Here is a 27,835-nt window from a genome sequence, read left to right as displayed (position 1 = left end):
AAAACATATATATATATGAAGTCAAAATTAGAATGCAACATTTTGATTGATCTATTTTTTTTTTTTTACCCTTAAAAGGCTCTCATTTTGCAGGAAATATCCCATGAAACTGAAATTCTGGTTCCCACAATTCGAATCAGCAGTAAATTTCAAATACTGAGAGCTCTGGCTAATGATTCAGACCCTTCTCATCAGTTATCTTTAAAAGGGAGTAGAAGGGCCTTCAATACCCACTCATGGATCAACTAGAGGCCATGTGGGGATAATCCAGACGAGCATGGATGTCTGGTTCCTCAGGGACAAGTAGCAGTGGTGCACCTTGAGCCACCGTTTCTTGTCCCCAAGGAACACCCGAGCCATGTGTGCTTTGGCGCATGGCACGTTTCCCTGGGCAGTGTAGGGGTGGCTGAGGCCAGCACTGTCTTGGCCCCAGCAACCTTACCTGGAGTCCTGGGGGCCTCCCAGAACTGCAGCTATGGTGATCCTGCAAGGCATAGCCTGGCCAGCAGCCACAGCACAGCTCTGAGTGGCCTGGCTCCACTTTTTAGCAGCACATGCTGTGCAAACTTGCACTGCTTCGGGGTTTTCTTCTACTTTTTTTCTGACCCCTAAATATCCAAAATACCCACAGAAAAAAAGAACAGAGCAGCGCACACTCGGGCAGCATGCCCTTGCAGCATGGAGAACTCCAGACTGTATGGTATATGGCGCTGCAACAAGTTTGCCTGGATGAGTCATTGAGTCCTAACTCTCACTGCCCACTCACTGTCCACTCACAGTTTAGCACAACACATGCATACACTTACTTTGTTATCATATGTATTCTAGGTAAGAGTTTTATACATCAAAGTTTCAGTTAAAAAGGTTTATTTTATATACAACACTTTCTGTGACTTCTACCCTGTATTATGACTAGGAAGTATATTATGATTAGGAATTCAACAAACAGGAGGAGGTCCTGCATTTTATATGACCTTAAGAGGAACACCTAGAACACACTACTACAGATCTATGTACTACCTTACATGCAGGAAGAACCCTGACCATATTTGACACAAGATCCTATTTGTACTCAGCCACATACAAAAAAAGATTTTCTAAATAAAAAAGAGCACTATAAGGTGCAAATGTTACTGGACTGGTAGCATCCAAAATAAAGCTACTTTTCTCTATTATTGTGGAAGGGGAACTATTTGTTTTTTTAACATAAGACAGGATTGAACTTCTAGTTCTGTTGTTTGTCACTTTATTTCCTCCCTGGATAGAACATGCAATAAACTATTAAAAAAAAAAAAGAAAAGGCAATATTGAACATCACTGACAGACACCACAGTAGTTAAAATATGAGCCTATTACTATGAGGTTTTTTTCTATTCTAGAAGTCACATTTATAAAATCTTTACTTGAGCTGGAAGCTTTCCTTATAGCTCTAATCATTCTGGTCTAAAAAAAGAAAATCTTTCACATTTCTAAATGGAGATTCAGGTTTTTTTACTTGATATTTAAGAGTATCATTCTATTAAAGAGTAGGCTAACTTTAAGGCAAGAGAGTTATATTTCTTGGAAATCTATAACTAATATAATTTAAAATGTTAATCTTCTCCTATACTGGTCTGTACATCTTTTTTTATATATAATATTTTATTATAATTTGGTAATTTAAAAACAGAAAGAAAATGACTTTACAATATTCTTTTCTAGTTAGAGATTGCCTAAAGCCCAAACCACACATTTACACAAATTGGCAGATCATGCGTCAGAGGGACCTGTACATAGACAATGACTTGCTGTTTCCCAACTCAGTCACAGAATGATAGCATCATGGAGAAGTAGGTCTGGAAGGGAACTCAAGAGGTCACGTAGTCCAACCCCCTGCCTGAGGCAGGATCATCCCTACCCAAATCATCTTATACCATCCTATACAGTTTAAACTCTTCATAAGACTAGCACCAACCCTGACTCAACACAAGACATCATATCCCAAGCTGCCACAGGTAAATCAAGGGTACCATAGCAGCCAATGTTCTGCTTCTATAAAAGGTTGTTAATATACGATCAAAAGATCCTAGATAAAGGGCTATGCCCTGCACTAAAAAGGAAGGCAAAAACACGCACTGTCTTTACCAATCTAACCATGGAGGAAAGTTATTTCCTGACCCCAAATATGACAACCAGTCTAACCCTTAGTGGGGGAGGTGGGGAGCCTGAATCTCCTGTTTTAAGTCCCAGCAGGAATACTGGCACATTCCAATCAAAATACCCAGCCTTGGCTACAAACAATGCCCGATGCCTCTGAGGAAGGCTTGAAAACACCCTGACATGTAGCAGAAAGAGGCGAGGGGACGGAACAAAGCCCAGAATCATAGGAAATACCCATTGTAGAACATTGGCATAACTATACCTAGATTATCCCCAGCTAGTAGCTGTCCAACCTCTTCTTGAACTCATCCAGCGTCTGAGAGTCCACAACTTCCCAAGGCAGTCTATTCCACTGCCTCACTGTTCTAACAGTGAAGTGTTTTTTTCTGATATCCAGTATAATGTAAACCTACTTTGCTGCAACTTCAGGTCATTGGTCTGTGTCCCCGACTCTTCAGCAAGAGAGAAAAGGTGCTTTCCCTCTTCTTTATGGCAGCCCTTCAGTTATTTCAAGACTGCTATCAAGTCCTGTCTTAAGTGCCTTTTCTATAAGCTAAACATGCCTAGTTTCTTCAGCCTCTCCTCATATGATTTGCTTTCCAAGCCCTTTATCATGTTTGTTGCCCATCTCTAGACCCTCTCTAACTTCTCCACATCCTTTTTAAAATATGGAGCCCAAAACTGCACACAATATTCTAGGTGAGGCCTAATCAATGCCAACTAGAGAGACACTAAGAGAGTCCTATCTTTTCGGTAGTGGAAACACAAGGCAAAAAAGTAAAGGTTGGATTCCCATCGCAGCTGAATCTTGGGCCATGTAAGTCTTAAGGAGAAACCAGTTTGGCTTGTTAGAAACTTAGAAAATTTACTAGAGAGAATGTACATACTAGCTAGATACAAACATTCAAAAAGGCCGAGGAGAAATCAATCTAAGTTATGCAGTTTTCTATAAGCAGCATAGTTTAGATCTGTATCAAACAGAGCACACATTCGCCCTTTGCTGTGGGGGAATGAGGGAAATATTAAACCAGGTTCTGCCATTCTAAAACCAGTCTATGTGTGCTATATTTCTGTTCTGTTATAGGTACAGATCAGTTTCCAATCCCTTAGAGCAGTAAAAGTGATTACACACTTTTAACCTCTACCTGGCCACTATCTATCAGGAAGCAAGGCTGCCATCATGCTCCCAATAACTAGCGTTCCTTACGTTGGTTCTTGGCTCACTTCCTTCCTGGGGCCTGATCTTGTTAACAAGTTAGGAAGGAAAACTTAAGCCCATGTCTCCTCCCCATGTTTTATTGGTTCTAGGTTCCTCCTCTTAGTGCAGCTTAGACCCATAAACTAGATTCATGTGCATAGGATATCATTCTCACCAAATTTAAATCCTGAGTAAGTGAACCTTGTCTGCCATACCAAGCCAAAGGAATTCACCTGTCACCATGCTGCTGGTCTCCTATACCTATGAACAGAGTGGGTCAGTAGAAGAATCAAGGCACCCTATTGTAAGACATGATGGATGAAAAGAAAATCATGTTCATATATGCAAATAAAAATCTTTAACTTTTAAAACAAAGGGGATGAGATCTCCAAAAAATTATGATCCCCATTAAAACCTATTACATTAAATAGTGCAATATGTACCACTACATTGTCTCTCGTAAGAAAAGAATTATATTTTCATTTTAGGCCCTGGGAATAAGGTATAATTTAAAATAGCAAGAAATTAATTATTTTATGACAGCTGTAGTACAGTCCTCCATTGTCTCCCTTTTACAGTTCTTGCTTACTGCATAGTGCACCCTGACTTTTTCATGCAGATGTCTCTTCCTATTTTTTTCATTTAGCATTTTTTCAAGACACTGTATTTTCCATTCAAATTCCTTTGCAGCATTTTTTCCAGATCTCCAGTTCTTGATGAATAGTCAAACTGTGTTATTTTCACCCCACAACAGTAAATTAAGAAGCTTACCTCATACAATAATGTTTTGGAAAGGTCAGACTTCAATACATACTTGTAGTATAAGTTCAATGATCATCAGTGAAATATTAAGTAAATAAACTGTGGTTTCCAGGATACTGTCTTACGCCTTTGCAAAAGAGAAATAGGGGACCAGAAACAACCATCTAGTAAATATTGACCTCTTAATACTGACAGACATAATTGTTGTATGACTCCTTGAGTTTCTTGATGAGGAGTGAGGTAGAGAAGTCAAATGATTTTGTAGTATGAGATTTGGTATCAGAGCTCATATGTTTGAGTCCTGGCTCAGTTTCTTAACCATAATACTGTTTTTCTATCATTCTTTCTGTTCTTATTGGCTCTCAACTGCCTGTATGCTTCTTTCATAAACCCTTATACAGAAGTTGCCTTCATAAACCATTATGCATAAATATGGATTAACATAGTCTTTGTACCAGTCTAACCAGTTTTATACTTAACTTTCCAAACTTACTTCATTGCTATGAATACAAAATTTGCTCAAAAGTTGACATAAATTCTTCTATACATAATAAAATCTAGACGGCAGAACTCCTTTGCCTGATATACTTGCCTTATTCTCAGTGATTTTCCTTCCATCATTTTCTGTCCTTCTTTTGGTCCAAAATGGATGTAGAAAATCAAATCTATTTCAAGTATCCTCTTATGATTCAACTACTGATCTCTTTAACATACAAGATGTATAAAGTGTTGTTGACTTTGGTGCTTTAGCTTAGATGTTACAAGCTCAATATAAAATAAGTTCTGGGCTGGCAGACTAAAGTAGTGATTTTTTCCATAGATAATTGAATTACTGGTAAACTGGATATTCATACTCTGCTGAAAGTGATGGAATGCGATATGTTAATTGTTACTGCATGTTTCATGGGTAAACCATTAAACCTTTTTAATAAGATTCCTTAATAAGGAAGTATGGGTTGGAAGAAGAGACTTTAAGGTGGATAGAAAACTGGCTGGATTGTCAGGCTCAAAGGGTAGTAATCAATAGCTTGATGTCTAATTGGCAGCTGGTATCAAGTGGAGTGCCCCAGGGGTTGGAATTGGCCCTGGGGTTGGTTTTGTTTAGTATCTTTATCAACCTGGAAGATGGGATGGAGTGCACCCTCAGCAAGTTTGCAGGTGACAACAAGCTGTGGGGGAGTAGTAGATACACTGGAGATTAGGGCTAGGATTCAGAGAGACCTCAATAAATTGAAGGATTAGACCAAAAAAAAATCATGAATTTCAATAAAGACAAGTGCCAAGTTCTGCACGTAGGACAAAACAGCCCCATGCACTGGTACAGACTAGGGACCAACTGAATAAGTAGAAGTTCTTCAGAAAAGTTGCTGGGGGTTACAGTGAACAATAAGCTGAATATGAGCCAACAGTATGCCTTTGTTGCAAAGAAGACTAACAGCATACTGGGCTTCATTAGTAGGAGTGTTGCCAGAAGATTGAAAAGAGTGATTCTTCCCCTCTATTTGGCACTGGTGAAGCCACATCTGGAGCACTGTGTCCAGTTTTGGGCTCCTGTACATGGCCCAGGTGTCGGCATGGTGTATTCACTTTTGTATCAACTTTACAGAACTTCTTTCCACCGTCCTCCTTGGTCCCTCCCTGTTTCTGATCATGCTGATTACATTGATTACCAATTTCTGATCACTTATACCAATAAAAGTGTAATATCTGTACCTGGCCTAAGAGTTGCCTGCACTTTTATGATTTTGTTTTTCCAGTTATAGATTTACAAAAACTGTTCTCTTCTTCTGTTTTAGCACAAGAAGAATGGGCCACAACCCGTTCCAGCCTAAAGGCACCACCTCCAAGGTCAGCCAGAGGGGGTTACAGGGAACACCCCTATGGTAGATATTGAAGGTCCTCCTCATCTGTGACCTCATCTCAAAGACAATTAATAGCCTGTGGTCTCCACATAAACAGCAATGAGACAAGTAATAGTCCATTTCTTTTCTATCCTAGGAATTACTGCTCATTATTATCCTATGTACTACTTGTATTTCCTATAACACTGGCGTGACATTGGCATTAGTATTATTTTATAACACGGACTTAAAAAAAAAACAAAAAATTTTTTGGCAAGCATTGTCTATAAACCATTCAAAAGATGATGTTCTCTTGGTTGTTATTCATTGTTGTGTGTATCTTTAAGAAGCATGATGCTGTTACAGATCTTGAGCCTCTCCATACTAGCTAAAGGCTGAGTTTTTGTTTAGGGTTGCTAAAAGACTGTAATATGATTTTTTTTTTGAATCAGACAATAACCAAGCTGTAGATAAGATGTTTTAACCTGTCTTTTTTAATATATGTTAGTTAGATTAAGATGTTCTATATTCAGTTTGTAAATTTAATTTTAAATGCTGTTTCAATGGGGTTGAAAACAAGCAGCTACTGTATGTATGTAGCTAACTGAATTTGTTCAGTGTTTTAACCTGTATTTGTTAAAAAAAATCACATAAAGTTCCATGTGTAAGCTTCTCTAAATAGGAAACCATAATTTTGTCAAATATGTTTGCCATAATTTGTCAATAAAGCTGAAACCTTTTGTAACAAACTAAATTTGGAATTACTTGTTTTCTAGCTTTAAATGCCTGCTTTATTTCTTTTTCAAGAGATGCCTAAAATGTTTTATATATAAAAATTACAAAAATGAACCCAAGCCTGTTTTAAGAATTTTGTGTAAGACTTTAAAAGTTGTATTAATAACTTATGGTTGTTAAATAATTTAAAAGTTAACAAACTAAACTGTTACATGAATCATGGTTAGTAACCACTAATGTATAACATGTTAATGGAAAAAATTGCTTTAGAACAATAAATGGATTTTAAACTATCCTCTAAGCTTGATCTTGCTAAACACAAACTCTGATTGACTTGTTTGTATTAGCATGTCTCTCGTGAGAATGTAATGGAGTTTAAAGAGGTAAGATTACTACTTACCACTGTTAGACTGTCTAAATGCTAGTTCTTCAACCTTTGAGTTTCCCCGCACATTAAATATCCCATTCAACATGTAAGCATTGCATAGATTCACATATTTGTTTTCACTCAGAGGAGTGCGTTGCCTGCATTTGCGTAGTATATAACAATTTGTCTTGACAAACAAATCATCAGTGTCACTGCCCAGTTGTTGCTATTCAACTTCAAAAACTCTATTTGTAATTTTCAGTGCTAAATATCACCGCCCTTGAAGGCAGTTTAGAGGGCTGATATTTCTTTTGAGACTATCAGACTTGATGGCTGATGATTGTTAAGGAAATATGTCGCAGGACTCAAAGGATGACTAAACGTTAAACAGGTAACACTAATAGTAACTCTGTAATTTTGAGTATGCAACAGTAATGTTAAATATTCTCAGTTAAGTTACTGATAGTTAAAAAAGTAAACCTACCAAAAGATAACAAATAGGTTTATAGGCTATTTAAAAAACTAATTAACATTAACTAGTGACAACAAAATTATTTTACAATACATAACCCTCAAGGTAATAAACAGAACTAAAATTAACAATAATAGTAATGCAACTCTTGCTAACAACAAATATATAACCTAAATTTTGATGAAAAAAAAAAGAACAGAAGACTTGATGGTAGGGATGCCAAAACTGTTAATCTTTTAAATACAGTTTTTTTGTTTATGGTGGCTTTTTGTCAATGTGATTGGTTTACTTTTTTGATGAGAATAAAGCATAGGTCTATTACTGTTCAGTTTGTGAAAAAAATCTTTTGCAGCTGGAGTTGCATGCTAACTTTTTAATAGTTTTTGAAGCATATGTCCTGACACTTGAATCTGAAATATTGTTGAAATAGAGTCAGAAGGTTACATGTTGATTATATTGAGTTTGTTCTGTCTCACATTTCAGGGACTCTCAGGCAATGGACAACTAAGCAGCAGATGAGATGAGGAGTGTTTAGGTAAGCCACACCAAAATTCAGTTGTTGGTTTAGGGGGGTTACTTTTCTTTTTCTTTTCTTTTCTTTTCTTTTTTCTTTATTTTCTTTTTTGATGTTTTTCAGTGCAGATTCTTTTCCTCAGTAATATTTTTTTATGTTTTTCTTAATATATTTCTTTTCGTGAGCAAATCAAAACACAGTAAAAATAATTTTAACATAATTCTTTCCAGCAATATTTGCTTGCATAAAAGGCTGATGATGACAGTATTATTTCAATTAAGAATTTGCTTCTGTGTCATATTATACTTTTCTGTCTAACCAGTCTGTCTTTTCTGATATAATGTAGCCCTAATGTAATATTTTTGTGATAAATATCAATCTGAAATTCTTGGTAATTTCTTCCCTTAAAGGTAGGGTATCATCTTTATAAAAAGCATATCTATATTTTAGAAGTAAACTAATCATTCACCATACAGTGTATTGTGAAAGGATGCCATCCTGGCTTAGAAACTACTTTTCAAAATATGCACCATTACTTTGAATGACAACGAAAGTATCTACATGATACTATGTCACCGTAGCAAGGAGCTATGATGACATAGCTTATCCTTGTGGCAAAGTAGCATAGGTGGGCACAAACTGTGATGCTGATGCTCTTCACCGTAGCAACAAGCCACCTCACTATAGCACATCGCTACAGCAACATAGCTGCTAAAAATAACTGTGAGCAGCCAGGACAATGCAGAGGAAGAACTAATGATGGCATAGTAACAGCTATGCTGTGCAGGCCACGTGCCCAGTATGTAGGAAGATTGTTATTAGTTCTTTTACAAAGAAGTATACATTACATTTTGGAATGGATAATAAGGTGATAGACTTGAATCACTGCACACTTTTCCATAGCTTTCTGCTCACCATATTTAAAGGAAAAAATATTTTAGTTACTTTTGTTAGGAGGACTACAGTTGTGTTTTATTTTATTTTAAGATGTTGATTTAAATTCACATTTCTTTCTGCTAGAGACATCAGATAAATTTGACTTTGTCAAATGAACCAGGAGGGTCATGCTTATCACACACAAAATACACAAAATGTATTATGGCTGTTAAATTCTGTGCACATTAACAAAATAAGATGATGACATCTCCCACAAAATACATAAAACCAAGTGTTCATCTAACAGCTTTAAACAGCACAAGGTAAAAAGCTGTCTAAACTTCTTTGTGAAAAGGTTGCATACTTTTTGCTAAATTCTGTTCACTTTCATAATAGGAGTTGTCTCACTGATGTCAAAGTATTCAGGCATTCAGTATATTCAACATTAATATAAGTACAGCAGGCATTGGCCTTTTGTCAGATTATACAAGATCCAGGTTGTTTTATATAACAAGGAATAAAAGGTCAAATTTTGATTTATACTAAGTTTCATGTATAAATGGAAAACAGAAACAGAAAACATTTATACCTATTCCAAGGTTTAATTGTGAAATCAGAATGGAATAAGATGTTTTTGGAGCTTTTCTATGCTTTAAAATTACACCATTTTAACTATAGGGTTCATCCCACCTAGTGTGGATGGAGGTGTACTGGTGCAAGAAGGTCATTACAGGATAGTTTATTCCTTTACTAGGAGGAGAATCAATTTTACTGGGTTTAAGGAATCATTACACTGGTATAACCATGTACAATTTGTGTTTTACTTTGTTACTATCTCACTAAAGAATGGCACTCCTCACCAAAACTGTATGTAGATATAGCCAAGCAGTGGGTCAAGTCTGTAGATAATGGAAATTGGAATAGCACATCTGAGGATGTAACCCAATACATACAATTTGACAGTAGCACAATGATATCTAATATTACCATTTCAAGGATCAGTTTTGCAACCTTTACCTGTTAATAGTAAAAAACTTGCATAATGCAGCTGTCGTGACACTGATGTGCTGTAACATACTGTACTATTTTATAAAATGCCTGTGATTTGGAAGTATATAATCTAACAAGTCTGTGTGCAAATATTTGTGGAAACACTTGTTTGCAGTGTTGGTTCTTGGAAAGAAAAAATGAAAAATTACACTGTGATGACAGGAGTACAAATCATATTAGTCACATGTCTTCTCAATATATGTTTTATTGCATATATAATATATATCCTTTATAAAGAATCCATCTTATTACTAATTTACGAAACTGCAATATGAAAAATTTGTTTATTTGAATTAACATGCATCTTTAAATGTTATATGATCACTACTATGAACATTAAGCATACAACATATACTAGGGTTAGCCAAGTTTATATAGCCCTCAAAAATGATAGACATTGTTAGAAAATGCATGTGCTTCTGTGTGGTGTTTTAATCACTTGCATGGCATTAGTCAGCAAACAAGTTTTATTTGGCTAGATTCAAATCCCAGTGAGGTTTTTTATGTTAACATTAAGGAAATTAGTTTTGGTCATCAGAAAAAAGTATGTTAAAGTATTAAAAAAATTCAAGAACTAAAAAATTGGAATTCTATTAAAAACTTTACAAGACTATTCATCAAAACGCCCTCATCTTTAAGATAGTTTAATCTTTTAAAGAAATTAATACATTTAATCTGACATTCTGAAATAAAAATGTCCTGTCAGGCTAAACTGTATATTATTTTACAATATTATGCAAAAATATTCCTGTTTCTATCTTGGTAATATAAAGATGAAAAGTCTTTTATTACTTTGTCTTTTAACAGAGAGAGACAGTTTCTTTCATGAATTTCCTCTTCTTTAATCATATACTATCTAACGCATGCTCTCCAGGTCTCCTGGTTAGAAACCTTTCTTTCCCCAGTTAGGAACTCCTTAGGTAGACTATTGAATTGTAAACACAATCAAGCTGCCTTCAAAGTATTGATGGTTCTTAATGGATTCAGTTGGATTGATGCAAAGCAGAGGTTTCTGGAATCATAATGTGGAGAAGGCTACAACGTGGAATTGTTAGTAACAATTGTCAGTGGAAGAGAGTTACATCACAAGTGCTAATTGCACCTCTTTGTGCCTATTAAAGCAACTGTGCTTGAGGGGTGAATTATTCCAAGGATGGGATACAGTTTTAAAAATCTGCCTATAGCTCCATAGGGACAATGACAGACAAAACTGCCTGGGGGGGATTGGTGTATTATCAGGCCTGCCAAAATATCCATTGGTAGGGATCAACAACCATCTATGGGCTCCAGATACAGTAAAGCTTTTCTTGCTTTTTGATTGACTTTCTGTTTAAGAGCCAGGGTTCCAGGGCCTCATACCAAAGGAACTGCAGACATCAATAAATGTCTCAAGACTGACAAGTATTTTAACACAGAAGGTTAACTAGGCCTATGTAAGCATTTCTTTTCCATCAAAGTTCATCTTGCACTTAGAAACTGTTTGATCTGACTTAGAAACTGTTTGATCTTTATATTAATAAACACTGAAAATCAAGATCTGTACAGCATGGTCAGCAGCATCTGCTGCCTCTTCAGAGCCTTCCACAATCAATGCAAGTTATGCTGAAAACAGTCCACAGTCAGACATTCCTCAGTGCTCACCCATTTATGCTGTAATGCAAGGATAATTACCTGAATAGACTTGGAAATATGTGCATTGTGCATATAGTACAAACTCCTCACACTAGCCAGGCTCAGATCTTACTCCATGTCTGTTGTGAAAATATTGCTCCTTCCTAAGACAAGGCAGAGAAGGTCCTGTCAAGAGCTCAGGCTTATTTTTATCAATTAGAAAATGTCGTCATAGTTAGGTGCAAAAGCAATGAGTGCATACTCTATATCACCTATTTGTGGTCTGGTGTGCAGAAGACAAGTAGGGCAAGTTATTTTGGTACTGTGCAGACTGGTCATGGTCTAGTTACTGTGGCTGTTGAAACCTTGCAACTACAATTGCTACAGTTCCTTCTCTACCAGGAGCCACTCAAAGTTCAGACAGCCGCTGATCAGCATAAATGCCAGGCGAGGGACCTGAGATTTAGTTCTGAACTTCCATAACAAACAAGGCTAACATAACATATTGGAGATGCAGCTCGACAACAGACTTTACATTTTAATATAAGCACATTAATTTATAATAAAAAATGTGTTAAATATTATTCAGGATTATACTTACATATGCTTTCTAGAATAAAGGAAGTGTTTTCTTTTCTTTTGTTTTTGTTCAGTGGAAACAAAGACTTTGGGCTATGTTAATGAGGTTTGCTCATTTGAATATAGCAATAGAAGTTTTATTTTGTATGGCCTTTTTCTAGCATACCATGCCAAAACAGCTGAACAGAGTTAAATAATACAATTGTAGAATTAAAAAACAATGGCAGAAGAAGCAAGTGAGAATTAGAGACAAATACAATGTTTATTAAAAGGGGAATGTGAGTCAGAAAGGCATAGAGGTATTAGACAGGTTTTCTCATCTGGATTTTGCTGTATGGGAAACACTTGTATGGGTAAAGGTATGACAATGTGATGTGTAAAAAAGGGATACCAGTATTAAGCTTTATTGATCTATATGCAACCCACTGAGTCTCAGTGCTAGCACCTTCCTAGAAAAATTCCATAGAAAATGTACCAGCCCAGCCTCTGGCTTCTTTACTTTTCATTCCATCCAGGAAGAGCACACACCAACTGAAACTTCCTCAGCCTGACAAAGGGCTTTTAAATCCAAAAGCTTGCTTAACATTTTTTTCCAACTGTATAAGTTGGTCTAATAAAAGATATCAGATTCACCCAAAGAACCTTGTCTGCCTATAGAAAATGTAATAAATGTAAAAGCAGGGTTCTATAGAAGCTACTTTAACCACCCTATAGCTTTTAATAGAGAGCATTTCCTTTTTAATTATAACTTTTAAGCAATCCCATAGAGCCATATAAAGAATTATATTCCTACTACAGAATTTTATGTTGTTTAACATTTCTATAGCAAAGCTATTAAAGGCAACAGGATACTTTTACAAGAGTAACCTGAGCTGTTTAAAAGAGATTATGTAAATACTTCTGGGAACTGAAATGGCAGTAAAATACAGTGATCTGGACACATTTTGTGAGGCAGGACTTGAATAACTTTATCTTATATGCAAGTCAATAGTTTTAATAGTATTTTTTCATTATATTAAAATATAAACCTTAAATAATTCAGTATGCAAACATTATTAAGGACAAGACATCACAGCTTGCTTGCATGTTTTAGTAGTGAGTAGTATACCAATTACAGAAATTAACACCCCTCCCTCCAAATTATGTATGCCACTTTTCATAAAACACATCATAAAAACAAAGACCACCATTATTGTAACTGTCACAAGCAATTCTTCGTAGTCCCAACATTAGACAGAGTACAAACCAGCCCTGCTGAATAAGCAGAAACACAGCAAAGTCAGAAGACAATCGCGTGAATACTAAATATTATTGTGTTCTGAATTTTTCTTCACTAATAGTAATTTGATAGGACCTTGCAAATTGCTCCAAATATTGGACCCTGATTTCTATTAGTAAGGATATCCTATCCAACCTTACCTGTCATGCTGTGCCTCAGGGTTTGGAAAGGTGCTCAGGTAACTATCTCAAACCATTTAAGTCTTTAAAGATAGTCAGCAGCAGGTGCCATTCCCTGGGCTATTGTAATATTTAATTCTTAAAACTACTATTACTGTATCTCATTATGGCCATTATCTAAAACCAACAAGAGGTGAAAGTGCAAGTTAAAAATAAATGCAATATTTGCTAAAATTTGGCAGGAGGGAGGGTAGATTTGCACCTTATAGACTAACTAAATCAGACATATGTAAGGTTTTATAAGCAACACCTTGCTTCATCAGATGTTGACCATAGCTATCTAATGATCTCTATTAAAGTTTGGAAAGGAAATGTGAGTCAGGGAGGCAGAAAGCCATTAGAAGATTTCTACATTTGGAATTTGCTTCAAGGGAAAGGTTCTTTTATCAACAAATATCACCTTATGAGAAGTAGAAAAAGTCAACACAAGTTTCTCCATTTACTTCAGTACTTGGGTCTAGTTCTACATGTTAAATTCCAATACATGGTTTGGCACTTCAGAGAACATTAAAGAAGATGGTTTCTACCCAGGACAGCTTACAGCCCAAACAATAATTACAAGTATTTAATAAGCTTTTCCCTTGAATTTATTTATTATTTATATTTTGCATTTATGTTGCACTAAAAAGGAATGCATACCCTAAGTAGTTGCTGGAGTAAAGGAATGCATAGATGAATAGTGGATCCCATACTGGTTTAGTATGATTTTCTTAAAAGTTTCCAATCCATAGATAATCCTTAGTTGAATACATAATTTACTATAATTTCCAAAGCAGTGAAATATGTGTTGGTGCATTCCCCTAAATCTATAACATCACCTACATGTTGGAACAAGGGGCATTTTCTCAAACATAATGAGATTGTGACTTTAAACAGAGGACCAGACCTTTTTGTTTAACCTTTACTCAAAATGTATCACTACTTCTCAGCTCCATTATGATTATATAATATTGTTAAACAGGTGCATTAAATAGTTATTGAAAAGCCTGAATGGTTCTTTTTTCTAAAACAATTGAATCACCTTTGGAATCTAAATTTCAATTTACTAGGGAAAACCAACATTCTTGAGATTCAACAAGCATGAAAGCAATTTCAGGCTTTCATACTTCAGTCTGTAAATCAGAACTCAGGTGCATAGAACAAAGGTCATTTCAGACCCATGCTATCATTGCATGGGGCAGGCATTCATGTGTCAAAAAGAATAAATGAATGGAGAAAATCTTTCAATGGTGATTAAAAAACAAAGTGTTGTCTTGCACAAAGAGATTGCAAAGAGCCTGAATGGATACTGCCATAACATGTTGATGTCCTTAGAAAAATATGAATTTTATATGACGCAAATAAGATATAAGAAGTGTTCTAGCACCCTGGTGGGAGTAAATTTCATTTTTAAAATAATATTTTATATTTTCCCTTATTACCATTACCCTGACTTAGTCAAAATGCAATATTATTCTGGAAAAGTAATACATAAAGATAGAAGATGTTAGGATTTATAACTGCATCATTTTTACATGGTTCTTGCCATTTTAAATGCACTGCATGATGATAGATAGATTACTTACAGGAAAACAGTGACCACATTTGTTACAGTGCTTTACTTTTCAGGAATTTCACATTGTCTCTCAATAACTTTTGAAAGAGTCTGAGAGCAAAACAGCTGATCTGTGCAGTTTGGGTTTCTTAGTTTTCAGGTTTTTCTCTTCACTTCTGTAGAGTAAACAGAACAAAATGCAAAGATAAAAACCAATGGTATCATTGTTCACTGTATTCATTTGCTATTTTGTATCAATTGCACAACTAGTAATTCTCCTTGGACTTTACAACAATTTTGTACTACCACCAGTCAAATTGAGTTGAAAGGTCTGTCACATGCAGCTGTTTACTTTTTTTCTTTTGTGCTTCCCAAAGGAGTATGTTCCTCTATACAACTACAAAAGATAATCAAGGACTTTCTCATTCAAATGCAGTGCTGATATTCCCTGATAAAACATAGAACTGGACTGAGCATCATAATAGTATATTAAATTGATAGCTTATTGCTTATTCTATATGGTATTTTGAACATTATATATCTTTTTAATGTCCACATTGGAATTCCTGATGTAAAGGTATAAACAAGTGAGAAGAATATTATATTATGCTGGATTCCTTTCACTGAAAGTTACCTTGTTGATGAAGGGTCAAATCCAAATGCCTATACTTCAAGTGAAAGTTGCTTAGGAGGCAGTGTAGAGCAGCACAGCCCCATGAGAGGCAATGGGGAATCATTTGTTTCTCATTGCTACTCACTTCTCACAGTGGTGTCACAGCACCCCAGTGTGCTAAGGTCCTTTTAAGGGTACCATACAATATTCACATTGTTAGGTGTGCAAACACCTGCACATAATTCACAAGACAAACCTAGATATTAAGAAGGAATTGATTGTATGAAAAACATTCTGAAGTGTTGGGTTCCATTTGAATTATTTGCAACAATTGATCCATTTTTTTTATAGTCAAAAAGAAGAGTGAAAGCTAAGATCTGGCATCTTCTAAGGGGAGCTTTGAGCCTAATAAAGTTGAAAACTATTGGCTTACAGGAAGAAGGAACTCAGAGCCATCTGTTAGGTTAAGGCAGGTTACTCCCCAAAGCTAAGTACAAACGTTCAGAAAGCCCAAGGAGGAGTCAATCTAACTTACACGGGTTTCTGTAAGCCGCCTAGTTTAAACTGGTAGTGAAAATAACACATGTTCACCCTTTGGTGGAGGTTGTGGGGGCGGGGGCACTTCTGCATGAGTTCTAGCATGCGGCATGAGCTTCCTGCACTGCCAGAGATTGTTGAGAGCAGACAGGGTCAGAGAAAGGGGCTCTGCTGGCTCAGATCTGGGCAAGCTTGGGGGTGGGGCCCACTGGGCACTCTGCCAGAGGAACTAAGTGCAGGCTGAGTGCCAGCGTGCCTCCCTGCAGGGGTGGAGGGATACCAGGGGGCCATACAGGAGGCTGGGTTGCTGGCTAACAGTGATCTAACTTGAATTGATAAGGGATCTGGTGTGGAAGTCCAAATCACTGGGGTAACCTAAATCAATGAAATCTGAATGCCCATTGATCCAGATCTACCTTAGATTGGGTTCTCCCATTTTTAGACCAATCTATGTGCACTGAACTTCTGTACGGTTATGGGTTTATATAAATTTCCAATCATCTAGATCGGTATAAGTGTAATGTCTGTATTTGTAAGTGTGCCAGCTCCAATCCACAGACCAATGTATGATTTAAGTCCCCAGTGGGACTCAGTTCTTGCACCCCACAATTCAAGAGACTTCTACTCTGAATGATCCTTGTGTACAAATTAAAGTAGAAGAGAAACTTCCTAAATTCCTTGATCCAAACCCCTTCAGCTTCCCACAAAACCTTGTTTCCAGCGTTGCCCAGATTAATTTAATCAATTTAATTTCAGATGCCCATATGTTCAGTAGAGAAATTATTTGAAACTGTGTTTCATGTCTTTGTATAGTATTCAGGTGAATAAAATTAAATATTACATTTCTTCAGCCATTTCTCTTTATTTAATAAAATTATAGACCAAACTGTATCAGGGCAAGTAAATTAATCCAGAGGTCATGGTCACAAATGCATTTTCATGGAGCAAGAACTGGCAGATAGATTTCTTTGTGAAGAAGCGACATGTATAACAAAGTGAGAAAGTGAGCAATACTGCTGAACCCTTTGCCAAGCTTTCCTACTACAAAAGGAGTGAGGTACTAAATAGAAAAATTATCTGAAAGACATGCCCTCTGATAATGTCACTGGTCTGAGGAGAACCAAAGCTGGTAGTCATTCTTAGCTCTTTATAAAGAGCTAAAAAGTGGTTCTTAGCTCTTTTTTCACTCATAGATGCCAATGTGTTTTTCAGTAGAGGTAAGAATAATCCCAACCTCAGTTATGGAGAAGTTTAGGAACAGAGAAGTCAAATGCCTTGCCTAAGGTCACTCAGCAGGTCAACAGCACTCAGTAGAATGGAGACAGGAGTAGCAAGGCATCTTAGCCTGAAGTTAGGCAGAAGCAGCGCAGGGTAGACTATTTCATAGCATCTGACAAAGCAGGCTGTAGCCTGTGAAAGCTTATGCCTCTGAATGAGTCAGACCATAAGGTGCCAACCTGCCTAACAGAATGTAATCAGCAAAGAAGCAAGTAACAATGAAAAGTTGTTTTAAAATATAAAACTCAGAAGGCACTTGAGTTTTGTATGGGGAAATGCAGAAAACATTTGAGTTACCATTATTCGGGAGAATGAAGGTCCCAAAACAATTGATTAATGCTTTACCTGCTTGGCCCCCTGTACATCAGTAGGAGTGCTCACAAGGACAAGGAGATGCCCAGGCAGACAGTGTGTAAGAACAGGACATCTCGAACACTTCTGTTTGCTTGCATAATTGTATCCAAAGAATGTGTTTCTGGTGTGTTTTCATGTCCTGCATTACTTAGTCTGACATTTACTATCACTTGTACTAGGTGTCTGATGCTTTATGTTTCTCAAGGGCAAGGAATAGGAATGTTATATCATGTGAAAGGGCAAAACACTCCTGTAATACAATACTACCCCACTGGGTTTTGGCCCTAAAATATCTCAAAATATCATGCTTTATACTTGTAATAATTCTAGATCTAAAAATGCTGGAAATGTTATTTTAGGTCTCTTGCATGGGTAATTTCAAATTCATTAGTTATATTTCCCCTCCTTTGAGGCATCTAAATTTGGATATATGATAACAGAGACATCTAACTTTACAACACTGTGTACTAGATAGTCCTAAAAATATTTTTAAACACTTGTAAAATGATTTTTATATAAAATTATTGTTGTATAAACTTTAATCAGTACTTGTTTAGAGTGACTCACTACAGTTTGGGATATGTCTCCTGTCCTAAACTCATGAAAATAAAGTCTATAAAACTCCACATTATCATGTGTCATCTTTTCACACTCTTGCTAAATATACTACTAACGGGAATGGTAATATTTCCTATTATTATTAGATTGTCTTACACATTTAGACTGAAATTTTCTAGCCTCAAGTTTTTTGGTAAATTTCAGAGCAGCTCAACACTCACTGTGCCAACTCCTTTGCTGACTAACTTGTTCATATGCCATGCTTAAGTTTATTCTAGCCCAGCACGACAAGGTCATAGAAGTAATTTCTCAGTAACTGCTACTCCTAACTGCTTGAAGCCAAAGTGGATTTGAGCACTGGAACCTTTGTTCCAAGGAGAAATCTTGTTTTCCCCGTGCTGTCAAGTGGCACATAGGCATTCTATGGGTAGCCATTAAATTCAAACGTAGGGAGAAAAAAAGCTGGATCAGAAAGGAAAGTTATTACAGAAGAGGTGAATGAGGCTGGTTGGGTGAAGAATTTAGGAATGGGAGCTATGACAGAAGCCTGGGAGTGAAGCAATGTATTACAGTGAGTAAGGAAGGAAAGATGGATCTGATAATGAGCAGAAAAATGTGGGAGTCTGACAGGTCAAGAAAGGGAAATTGAGATTGACTGTAGGACTATGAAGAAGAGATAGGTATTAGCCAGATGCCGAGGGAAAGACTGGGTTGAATCAGCAAGAAAACTTGACATACAGGAGAGAGCTATGAAACTGAGAGTGACTTCTAGGGGGGAAAAATTGGGAGTTGTGAAAGTATTGGGACTAAGGCAGAGAGCCTGGAGGGAAAGAGTAGAATTGTCTTGCCAAGGAGTTCGAGACTGGTAGGCAAGAGGAATGAGGCCAGGACAAGGAGGGTAGGACTAGGATTCAGAGTGAACTTGAAAAATCGGAGGATTGGGCCAAAAGAAATCTCATAAGGTTCAACAAGGACAAGTTCATCCTGCACTTAGGATGGAACAATCCCATGCACTAGTTCAGGCTGGGGACTGACTGGCTGGGCGGCAGCTCTGCAGAAAAGGACTTGGGGGTTACGGTAGACAATAAAATGGATATGAGCTAGCAGTGTGTCCTTGTTGCCAAGAAAGCTAACAGCATCCTGGACTGCATTAGCAGGAGTGTTGTCAGCAAATTGAGGGAAGTGATTATTCTGCTCTATTCTGCACTGGTGAGGCCACATCTGGAGTAGTGTGTCCAGTTTTGCCACAATATAGAAGGATGTGGACAAGTTAGAGGGAGTCCAGATGAGGGCAACAAAAACTGGTGAGGGGGCTGGGGCACATGATGTATGAGGAGAAACTGAGAGAACTGGGTTTAGTCTGCAGAAGAGAAGACTGAGGGGGAATTTGATAGCAGCCTTTACCTATCTGAAGGCTCATTCCACAGTGGCTGCTGCTAGACTGTTCTCAGTGGTGACAAATGACAGAACAAGGAGCAGTGGTCTCAAGTTGCAGCAAGAGAGGTTTAATTTGGATATTAGGAAAAAACTTCTCACTAGGAGGGTGGTGAAACACTGGAACAAGTTACCTGGAAAGATGGTGGAATCTCCATCATTGGAGGTTTTTAAGGCCCGGCTTGACAAAGCTCTGGCTGGAATGATCTAGTTGGGAATGGTTCTCCTTTGAGTAGGGAGTTGGACTAGATGGTCCCTTCCAACCCTAATTTTCTATGATTCTAAGGAGCCATCAGTGCTGAAGAGACAGGATGGGACCTGGGACAGGTGGGAGAGAAGCCAATGAGTTCAAAATTGTAAGAGGAGAAATAAGCAGAATAGCTGTGTATACCAAAACAGACTTCTTCCAAACTACTGGAACTAAAGTTCCAGAGGCTTATGGTTCCACTGCTGTCACCAAACACTTCTGAAAAAAACATTGGAAGAATGTGTCTCAACTCTGTAGTGCTGATCAGCCAGCTATGTCTATTAGCTATTTTATTGGCTTAAGTGGCAGAAGACTGTGGCTATGGACACATGTAAATTTGGGTAACAATTTCAAAGGGCAGCAGATTTTATGTGTTAACTGTAATATGTGGAAAAGCTGAGAAGGACACAAGGCCATGACCAGATGAGCATGGGAGTGCGGTGTGCAAATCTGCAGTGTGGCAGTAAAATTTGCTACCAGGATTTCCAGGTAGCAAGAAAAAGCAGCACAACACATGCAAAAAAAAGTGTGTGCTGGCAAAAATGGAGCCTGGGCTGTTCAGAGCAATTGTCTGGCTGCTGGCCTGGCCTCTGTCCTGCCCTGCTGCTCCAGCATACAACCAGTATACCAAGTAAGACTGCTGGAGCCAGCACAGGTGCTGGCCCCAGCTTCCAGCTCTTCTTGGTTGAAGAGTCAGGAGGAGCCAGGCAATGGTAATTGGGCCCACTGTGGGACAGTTTTTCCTGCAATGAAGCACATGTGCCTGGGCTTGCGCTGAGACAATTTGTGCTGCTGCAAGTGCATGCCCTTGCCCATCTGGATACAGCCAAAAGTAGCAAATTGGCTCCATCTTTAGCTCTAGATGAACAGTGGTAAACATGAAGCAGTTTTGATGCATTTGTATTATTCCTAGCTTGAAGGCAAGTAACAACTAGAATATAACAGTTGCCACTGTTTCCCTTTTGAAATGGCTCCATATACATATGTATCCATTCTTGGTGTGGTAGGTATAATAGAGTGGTTCTCAACCTTTTTAGACTCAAGTCACCCTCAGAAAATACCAACTTAGTTCTCACTTGTTTTTTTGACTACAGAAATTTTTCTGTTGCAAAGAAGTCAGGAAGACCAAAGCAGGTTAGACTGTTTTTAATACTATGTATTCCTATTTGCAAGCTCTTGCTTTATCTTATGAATCATGTTTGCAGACCTAAGAATGCTAATATTTGAATGGCACGCTGCATCTCAAAGCACCATAGGATGTGCAGCACCTTGGTTGAGAATCACTAAACTAATGGTTCTGATCCTACTGATGAATCTTTTATCATGATATCATGCTATTTGATAGCGGGGGTTCTCAGTTAGATTTAAAAAATAAAACTTAGCATAATCATCTGCCCAAACCCTACCTCCAAAGCCCTGTGTTATAATCATTTTATTAAAGATCCAAATAAAACACTCAGAATTTTAGAAAGGCCAGAATTAAAATTGTTTGTATTTGTACAACTATTGAGCCCCCTTGCTGATTTACATATCGATATAGTCTTTAATGACATGATCTCGTACCAGTTTTTTTATCATCCTTCATTCAGTGTACAAAATGGACCTATTCTAGAAATGAATAAGGATTGTGTAACAAAGGAAGGTATTATCTAATAGAACCACTCCCTCATCTATTTGCAGAAGTTGGAAAATATCCAGTCAATGAGACAGGAGGTTGCTGATAAAGAAGTGACAGTTTAAATCTGAGGGTTAAAACAGGTGACTTCTGGCATGAATTCTATCCCTTATTCTACCACAATTCCTATGTGGAGCTAAGCAATCTACCTGAACTAAAAGATTACTGATTGTGCTTTCCTCATTTTCTGGGTGCCTAACTTAGGAACTTTTGTTCTCACAGTTCATAGATTCATAGATGGTAAGGCTGGAAGGGACCTTGGAAGACGATCGGATCCAGCCCCCTGCACCAAGCAGGAAAGATAACTGGGGTCAGGTGACCCCAGAAAGGTGACTGTCTGGTCTCCTCTTGAAGATTTCTAGGGTAAGTGATTGTACCACCTGCAGAGGGAGCTTACTCCACAGTCTGGACACCCTGACTGTGAAGAAATTTTTCCTAACGTTGAGCCTGAATCAATCTCCCAGGACTTTGTGGCCATTACTCCTAGTTGTCCCCCTGGGTGCTCTGGTGAACAGTTGCTCACCAAGCGCTCAATGTAGTGCCTTACTGTAGCTGTAAGCTGCTACTGGGTCCCCTTTCAGCCTTCTTTTATTCAGGATCAAGAGTCCCTTAGGCCAGGAGCGGGCAATTATTTTGGGTAGAGGGCCACTTACAGAATTTTGGCAATCTATAGAGGGCCACATGACAGGCAGCCCAGGACAGATTAATATTAATTTTCTAAATTTGTGGCCTGGTGGGCTGCATCTGGCCCTTTGCCACATTTTGGCCACCCCTGCCTTAGGCTTTCCTCATATGGCTTGCCATGTAAGACTCTGGTCATACGGGTGGCTCTTCTTTGGACTCTCTCAAGCTTGCCCACATCCCTGTTAAAGTTTTGTGCCCAGAACTGGATGCAGTACTCCAACTGTGGTCTCACCAGTCCTGAGTAGAGTAGAAGAATCACCTCCTTGGTTTTGCTGGAGATGCATCGACTGATGCATGCCAGAGTATTATTTGCCCTACTTGCTACAACATCGCACTGCCAGCTCATATTCATACTGTGGTCTATTATTACCCCCAGGTCCCTTTCATTCGTGGTGGTAGTTAATTTGGTGCCACCAAGCCTGTAGGTGTGTTGGTGGTTTCTCATTCCAAGGTGGAGCACTTTACATTTCTTGATGTTGAACTTCATCAGATTCTGATCCACCCAACTTGCTAGCCTGTCTAGGTCTGCATATATCTGTAGCCTATCTTCAAGTGTGACCATGCTTCCTCATAACTTGGTGTCATCCACAAATTTGGCCATTGAGCTCTTCACTCTCGTATCCAAATTGTTAATAAAGATGTTGAAAGCACTGGACTAAGCACTGACCCCTGTGGGACACTGCTGCCCACTTCTCACCAGGATGGCACAAATCCATTCACTACGACTCTCTGGGTCCTATCCTGCAGCCAGTTTCTCACCCACCTGACTGTCTCGGAGTTAAGTCCACAATCCCCCAATTTTCTCATGAGGACATCATGGGATACTAGATCAAAGGCCTTTTGGAAGTCAAGGTATAGTCAACTGCAATTGAATAGTAGTTGTGCTTCCTAAGGCTAACACTGTTAAAAATAAGGTCCTAGGCATCTAGAATTGGAAACAAAACATTATTAACCTAATTTCTTCAGGCCTTAATTCCCTACTTGTAAAACAAGGTTAATAATACTTCCGCAGTTCCCAGCTGAGTGAGCATCCATTAGTTGTGACTGCGAAGCACTTAGATCACCGGTAGGCAAAATACAGCTGTGAGGCTGAATCTGGGCCACCAGACAATTTCATCTGACCCATGGGCAGGTGCCTATAAATTCTCTGTATCTGTCCCAGCCCCAGGCTGCCCTGCTGTGCTCACATGAGGCCAAGCCTCACTCACTTCCATGGGGGCAACACACACTGCACTCCCACCCATGCCCATGGGATGGCCCTGACCTTGTCCTCACAGGTAGGGAAGCAGCAGTAGATGGCTGGGGGCTGGCAGGCAGGCAGAAATGTAGGAAAGCAGCAAGGGAAAGGTGGTAGATGTAATAGGTGGGGAGAGGGGAACCGGTGGCAGTGGCAGTGGCAGTGAAGGCTGGGAGCAGTGGTGGCAGGGGTGGAGTGGTAGTGGCAACAGCAGTAGTGGGCAGGCATGCAGGTGGGCAGGCACAGCAGTGAAGTGGCAGCTGAACAGGAGTGTGGGGCCTGCGCTGGTGCTCCAGGGCCAGGGATGAGGCCAGGGCTGGAGCCAGCAGCAACCAAACACAGGGCAACAGGAACACAGAGTCCAGACCAGTGGGGGCACAGAGTCTGCCTGGCTACATCACACAGGGCTCGCATGCAGTTCCTACGTTCTTTGCCCAAGACGTGCCTCTGGGGAGGAGCCCTGCATCATGGAGCTGGCAGCCTGGCCCCACTCAATGCTACAGGCAGGTCATGGGGAACCATGGGAAGCTCTGCGCTATGGAGCCAGGCTAGCTCTGCCTCTCTACTTGGTGTCATGGCTGAGCCGTATGATCTGCACCACTGGCTTCACCACGTGGGGCTCCTACCAGCAGCATGGGGCTCGGGCATGTGAGCTCTGTGCAATGGAGCCAGCAGCCCAGTCAAGTGCAGCCCTGGGACTGCACACTGCCAGGGGGCTCCCCCTGCTGCTGCTGCTGGGGTAACAGCTTGCTTGACATGGTGTTGGCCACAGGGGATGACCTGGTGGGGAGACCTGTGGATTCAAGGCAACTTGGGGGACAGCAATCACCAAATGATAAAATTCAGTACCCACAAAAGGGCAGGCACTATAAAAGGATGCAGGTGCTAACTTTAAAAAGGCTGACTTTAACAGGCTCAGGGTATTGGTTAGCAGGTTATTAGGAACCAAGAGCCTAGATGCTTTGGGGGTCCAGGAGGGGTGGTAATTCCTTATCGATATTATTCTTTGGGCTCAAAGTGAGACAATCCCATGGCAGAAGACAGGGGGAAAAGGGGCTAGACAGCCCCTTTGGCTAATCAGGGTCATCCAAGACACCTTAAGGGCAAAATGTAGCATATAGGAAGTGGAAGCAGGGGGTAGCTAGCAAGGAGAAGTACGCTTCCTTGGCCTGCACCTGCAGGGAGTCAGTCAGGAAGGCCAAAACAGCTCTAGAAGTCAGGGTAGTAGCAGGGATTAAGGACAATAAAAAGTCTTTCTTTAGATAAGTTGGGAGCAAAAAGAACGTGCAGGGTAGCATAGAACCCCTACAGGATGGGCAGTGGGGCTTAGTGATGGATAGCAGGGACAAGGCAGAGCTCTTCAAGAAGTTTTTTGCCTCTGTCTTCTTAAATAGGAATCTAGATAAACCCTCAATACGTATCATGGACATCAACAAGTGATTGACCAACGGTCAGTGCCGATATGGTAAAAGGACACTTGGAGGGACTGGACATGTTCAAATCACTGGGACCAGAGGGACTTTACCCATGGGTAGTGAAGGAATTAGCAAGTGCCATAGCTGAACCACTAGCAAGGATATATGAGCACTCATGGTGCTTGGGTCAGGTCCCAGAGGATTGGAAGATGGCCAATGTCATCCTAAACTTTAACTAGGGGAGGAAGGAGGAGCTGGGGAACTATCGACTGGTCAGCCTTACCTCTATCCTGGGGAAAATCCTAGAAAAAATTATCAAGGAACACATCTGTGGGAGCCTGCTGGCTAATGAGATGCGGAGGGGTAACCAACATGGGCTTATAGTGGGCAGGTCATTCCTGACTAACCTAGTTTCTTTTTATGACAAGGCCACTAAATGTTTAGATGCAGGAGTCAAATTGGATGTTATCTATCTGGACTTCAAGAAGGCCTTTGACACAGTATCCCATACCATCCTTATTAATAAACTGGGGAGATTTGCCATAGACGATTATACGGTATAATGTGTAGCAAACTGGCTATGGGGTTATACTCAGAGGGTGGTGGTGGATGGATCAGTGTCAGCCTGGAAAGATGTGTGTAGTGGAGTCCCTCAGGGCTCAGTTCTGGGGCCGGTGCTGTTCAACATCTTCATCAGTGATCTGGATGAGGGGCTGGGAAGCACCCTGTCCAAATTTGCAGATGACACTAAAATATGGCATGAAGCTAGCAACCTGGAAAGGAGGAACCAGATCCAGGCTGACCTTGACAGACTGGGGAAGTGGGCAGATAACAACAGGATGCAATTCAATAAGGACAAGTGCAAGGTGCTCCACCTAGGGAGGAAAAACTGCCATCATACGTATAGGCTGGGGAGCGACCTCCTCAGTACCACTGAGGCAGAAAGAGATCTTGGAGTCACTGTTAACTCCATGATGAACATGAGTCATCAATGTGATGAGGTAGTCGGCAGAACCTATCGCACCTTGTCGTGCATCCATAGGTGCTTCACAAATAGGTCCAGGGAGGTGATTCTCCCTTTCTAAGTGGCACTGGTCAGGCCGCAGCTGGAGTACTGTGTCCCGTTCTGTACGCCACAGTTCAAGTGGGATGCAGACAACCTGGAGAGGATCCAAAGAAGAGCCACTTGTCTGATTGGAGGCCTGCAGAGAAGGCCTTATGAGGAAAGGCTAAGGGACCTTAACTTTTTCAGCCTCTCCAGGAGAAGGTTGATAAGGGACCTTGTGGCAGTGTACAAATTCATAAGGGGGGAGCAACATGAAGTAGGCAATGATCTGTTTACCAGGGCACCCCCTGGAATAACAAGAAACAATGTTTAGACTGAAACAAAGTTTAGACTGAACATTAGAAAAATGTTCTTCACGGTCAGAGTTGCCAGGATCTGGAAGGCCCACTGAGGTTCCTTCCGACTATGAATGTATGAATCTCACCATTCACCATCTGTGATCTGGCGGTGTCAACCAATGTTCTGCTCACAGCTCCATTGATAAGCATTCCTTTTTGCCTGTGGGAAGTGGCACTGGACTGGGATCAATGGGACATGAGTTATAGTTTTTTACTTTACTGACTGGCATTAAAAAGAGTTCCTTTCACAGCCAGTATGATTATAGGATTCTATGCAATTACAACCCAATCTCTGTTATGGCAGACACATGCCTCAGCCACACTTTCCTTGAGAAACAATTTCCTAAATATGTGTACTTAGATATGTTGCCTGTAAAATGAGGATGCTAAAGGTTATGAAACTCACTGATTCGGTGTATTACACATCTTCCTGTCATGACACATTCACACACAACAAAAGCCTAGTCCTTCTGTTACCCATTCACCTTCATCTTTTATCTCAAACAACAGAGGTCTGTGCCGATGACAATGCGTGTGCAAAGGAGAGTATTAAAGTAGCACATAATAGAATTTGCTGGTTTTAGAAACCTACATTAAAATAAAGCAAGCATAACAAAGCCAAACACCCAAAATACAGAAACACCAAAATTTAGGTCACTTGTGTACCCTGAATTTTGGCCTCTTGTGTATCAGTATGATGCAGCATCTAATTGGATATTCACAGGCTATATTTAACAGTATCCATATCTACCCCTGTGCAGAGGACGGTCATTCACAGGGAATGAGTCAGTTCTGGGTGACCTAGGTGCTTCCTTGTAGTTGCTTTATCTTACTTGTTGCAGTATTTCGAAGATGTAGACTGAGTCAGAGGACCACAACAGGAGGCAGGCTTCTCCTATGATTAAAACAGTTGACTTTTTTAAAACAGTTGAGCACTCGCATGATCAGGGGGCAGCAGGGCAGGCCCTACGAGGAGAGGCTACGAGACCTGAACCTGTTCAGCCTCCACAAAAGAAGGCTGAGAGGGGATCTGGTGGCTGTCTATAAACTGTACAAGGGAGACCAGCAGGCAATGGGAGAGTCCCTGTTCCCCCGAGCACTACTGGGAATAACAAGGAATAACAGCCATAAATTGATGGAGAGTAGATTCAAGCTAGATATCAGGAGGCTCTACTTCACAGTCAGGGCGGCTAGGATCTGGAACCAACTTCCAAGGGAAGTGGTGCTGGCTCCTACCCTGGGGGTCTTTAAAAGGAGGCTAGA

The 27,835-nt window shown here is 39.6% G+C and overlaps 1 protein-coding gene across 1 annotated transcript in view; it reads left to right on the top strand.

Moving 5' to 3' along the window:
- KHDRBS2 (KH RNA binding domain containing, signal transduction associated 2) overlaps positions 1–27,835 on the top strand; it is a 739,858-nt gene that overhangs the window by 679,588 nt on the left and 32,435 nt on the right. The window contains exons 9-10 of the mRNA XM_019537588.1: positions 5,896–6,069; positions 7,998–8,049. Coding sequence (XP_019393133.1) covers positions 5,896–5,993 — 98 coding nt within the window. The 3' untranslated portion in view covers positions 5,994–6,069; positions 7,998–8,049. The remainder of the gene's footprint in view (positions 1–5,895; positions 6,070–7,997; positions 8,050–27,835) is intronic.

Source organism: Crocodylus porosus, unplaced genomic scaffold (genome assembly GCF_001723895.1).
Source record: "Crocodylus porosus isolate Cpor-Errol unplaced genomic scaffold, CroPor_comp1, whole genome shotgun sequence".
Classification (NCBI taxonomy): domain Eukaryota; kingdom Metazoa; phylum Chordata; order Crocodylia; family Crocodylidae; genus Crocodylus; species Crocodylus porosus.
Note: the sequence above shows the minus strand (reverse complement) of the source record. Positions and strands in the feature narration are given on the sequence as shown.